At 39.8% G+C, this 2,599-nt stretch overlaps 1 protein-coding gene across 1 annotated transcript; it reads right to left on the reverse strand.

The window, feature by feature from the left end:
• Positions 1–440: 440 nt before the first annotated feature.
• LOC109374058 (olfactory receptor 149-like) lies at positions 441–1,501 on the reverse strand. The gene has a single exon (XM_019628327.1). The coding sequence runs from the start codon at positions 1,499–1,501 to the stop codon at positions 551–553; it is 951 nt and encodes a 316-aa protein (XP_019483872.1). The 3' UTR covers positions 441–550.
• Positions 1,502–2,599: the final 1,098 nt, after the last annotated feature.

The following is a 2,599-nucleotide window of genomic DNA, read 5'->3' on the forward strand; positions in this document are numbered from 1 at the left end:
AGACCCACCTCAGGACCCAGACAGAAGTCTTCTTCTTTATACAACTTCTTTATGTTTTCTTAGGGTGTTACTGAAAGCCATGGGGATGCACATCTCCCACTTTTTTTCAACAACATCTACACCCATAAAATGAGAGTTTATCCCTTTTAGGCATTTGAGGAGACAATCAAGGCAACCAAAATGAAGAAGTGTCAGGGTGAAAGGGAAAAGAAGAGGAGAAGTGTATGTAGGAGGATGAAGAAAATAAAGATTATAAAGCAGAAAGTCCAGGTAGCTCTGCCTACTAGAGCAAACTCCTTCTTTCCCTCATCATCAGTGTGATATCCTCAAGAAAGCACAGATCCCAGAGTCAGAAAACCAGCTTTAGAGTCTTCATTTTGCCATCATTCTTTATGTATCCTTCAACAAGTCACTTCAGTTCTTTGAATTTTAGTGTCCACATTGTAAAATGGAGGTAATCATAATAACACCTGCACTCTCAAATCCAAAAATATTTGTGAGGACCATTTTAAAATATTTTATAAGCTATGAAGTGCAGTTGAAGTGTTAGCTACTCTTTTTCTCTCTGCAACTGCTCACAAAGGAAGACCAGTTGATGTAGGACTTTCCTCAGAGATGATTTTACCTCCTTATTCCTGAGGCTGTAGATCAAGGGGTTCAGCATGCAAGTAACCAGGTTATTCATGACCTGAACAGTTGCATCCAGCCAGGGACTTGGGGTTGGCCTTAGGTAAATGAGGACCACTGGCATGTAGAAAAGTAAGATTGCAGTGAGGTGGGCACTGCAAGTAGAAAAGGCACGACGTCGGCCCTCCACAGAGCGGATCTGCAGGATGGAGTGGACAATGAGACTGTAGGAAGTGAGGATGAGAAGGAAGCAGCTGAGGGGCATGAGGCCAACACTGATAAACCCCACCATCTCCATGGTAGAGGTGTCTGCACAAGCCAGCTTCAACATCACTGGGATGTCACAGAAGAAATAGTCTACTTCATTGGAGCCACAGTAGGGCAATTGGAAGGTGAGAGTGGTTAGAAAGGTGGCCTGAATACAGCCAAATACTGAGGTTCCCAGGGCTAGGATGGCACATACTCTGTGGCTCATGATTATCGTGTAGCGTAGAGGGTAACATATCGCAACAAAGCGGTCATAGGCCATCACTGTGTACAGGAAACACTCAGTACAGCCCAGGAAATGGTAGAAGAAGAGCTGAGATGCACAGCCAGCATAGGAGATGGTTCGACTATTCCCTGAGAGGTAGAAGAGCATCTTGGGGGAACTCACAGAAGGGAAAAATATGTCACACACCGACAGTTTACACAGGAAGAAGTACATAGGAGTATGAAGTTGAGTGGAGGAGACAATTGCCAGTAGGATGAGCAGGTTTCCCACTAGGGTGAATATGTAGAAAGACAAAAACAGGACAAAGAGCATGGTCTCCAGATCCTTTGTGTGTGGGATGCCCAGCAGGATAAACTCGGTCACCACTGAGGCATTCCTCATAGCTGTGAGAAAGTCAGACCTGAAAAGGGAACCAAGACACCAAAATCTGAATCAATATCATATTATCAAGCTTTTTGCTCATGAGTGCCCATGGCTGTATTTTTAACAAGCAACAACCAGCCTTCTTATGAATGGCAAGATCTATATAAAAATATCAAGTAGTAAGAAATGCTTATTTCAGAGCCACAGTTTATCCAACTCCTGGAAGAAATGTTTTGTGGAAGTGGATGATTTTCCTGTATGACAAAATCAGAAATTCAAAGGTATATTCAAAACATTCTCATGTTAAGTTAGAAACCTTTTTATACTTGTTTATGGATTTACTCCCTTTAGGCATATTTATACTTCAAGCTTTCACAATATCTTTGAGTAACAAACTCCCACAATTTACTACCCTCTGAAAATTATCAGAAAAATAAATTGCATTAGAAATGAGAACACGTAAGTTAAATCCTGGTTTTGCAACAAAAATACCCAGGTATCATAGTAAAGTTTATGAAATGTCTGTGACAATATCTGGCAAAAACAGAAATCCTAATGAAAAGTTTTTCTTTCTTTTATGTATTTTAAACTTACTTTTTAAAGTGCTTTCCTTTAACGTTGGTATTCTGTAATTATTTGCAAAAAAATTATTTGTTTTAAATAATATCATTGAATAGACTTAGATCATATTTTCTTTAGATTACATCCTTCCAGACTTGCAAGGTCTAATATCCCCAACTCTATCAGGAGGTGCTGCTTTGGTAATTCTGGTCCTTTCAAACCTTTTTTAAGTGGACTTGAGGCAGCTCTGAAATGTTAAGCAAAAGAAGTAGTTGCAAAAAGAAAAACATCAAATTTATGTTACTGTGATGAAGAAAGACATACAGTGACCCACAGAACAGAAAAGCAAAGAACAGCTCTAATGAGGAAGGTTAAACAAGTCAAAAGCAGGATCTGGTACCTAAGAGACACAGAGGCCTCTTCCTGTCATAACTCACATCATCATCATCATCATCATCATCATCATCCATAGATGCACGTATATATACACATGGCGTTTAATGACTATTTACTGTGTTCTAAGGACTGGGCTTAACACTTCAAAAATATGATTCA

This window comes from Hipposideros armiger, unplaced genomic scaffold (assembly GCF_001890085.2).
Source record: "Hipposideros armiger isolate ML-2016 unplaced genomic scaffold, ASM189008v1 scaffold_781, whole genome shotgun sequence".
In the NCBI taxonomy this organism is placed as follows: domain Eukaryota; kingdom Metazoa; phylum Chordata; class Mammalia; order Chiroptera; family Hipposideridae; genus Hipposideros; species Hipposideros armiger.

Bases quoted from the DNA above. Each gene is read 5' to 3' on its own strand.
- LOC109374058 (XM_019628327.1), bottom strand. From the start codon at position 1,501: ATGAGGAATGCCTCAGTGGTGACCGAGTTTATCCTGCTGGGCATCCCA.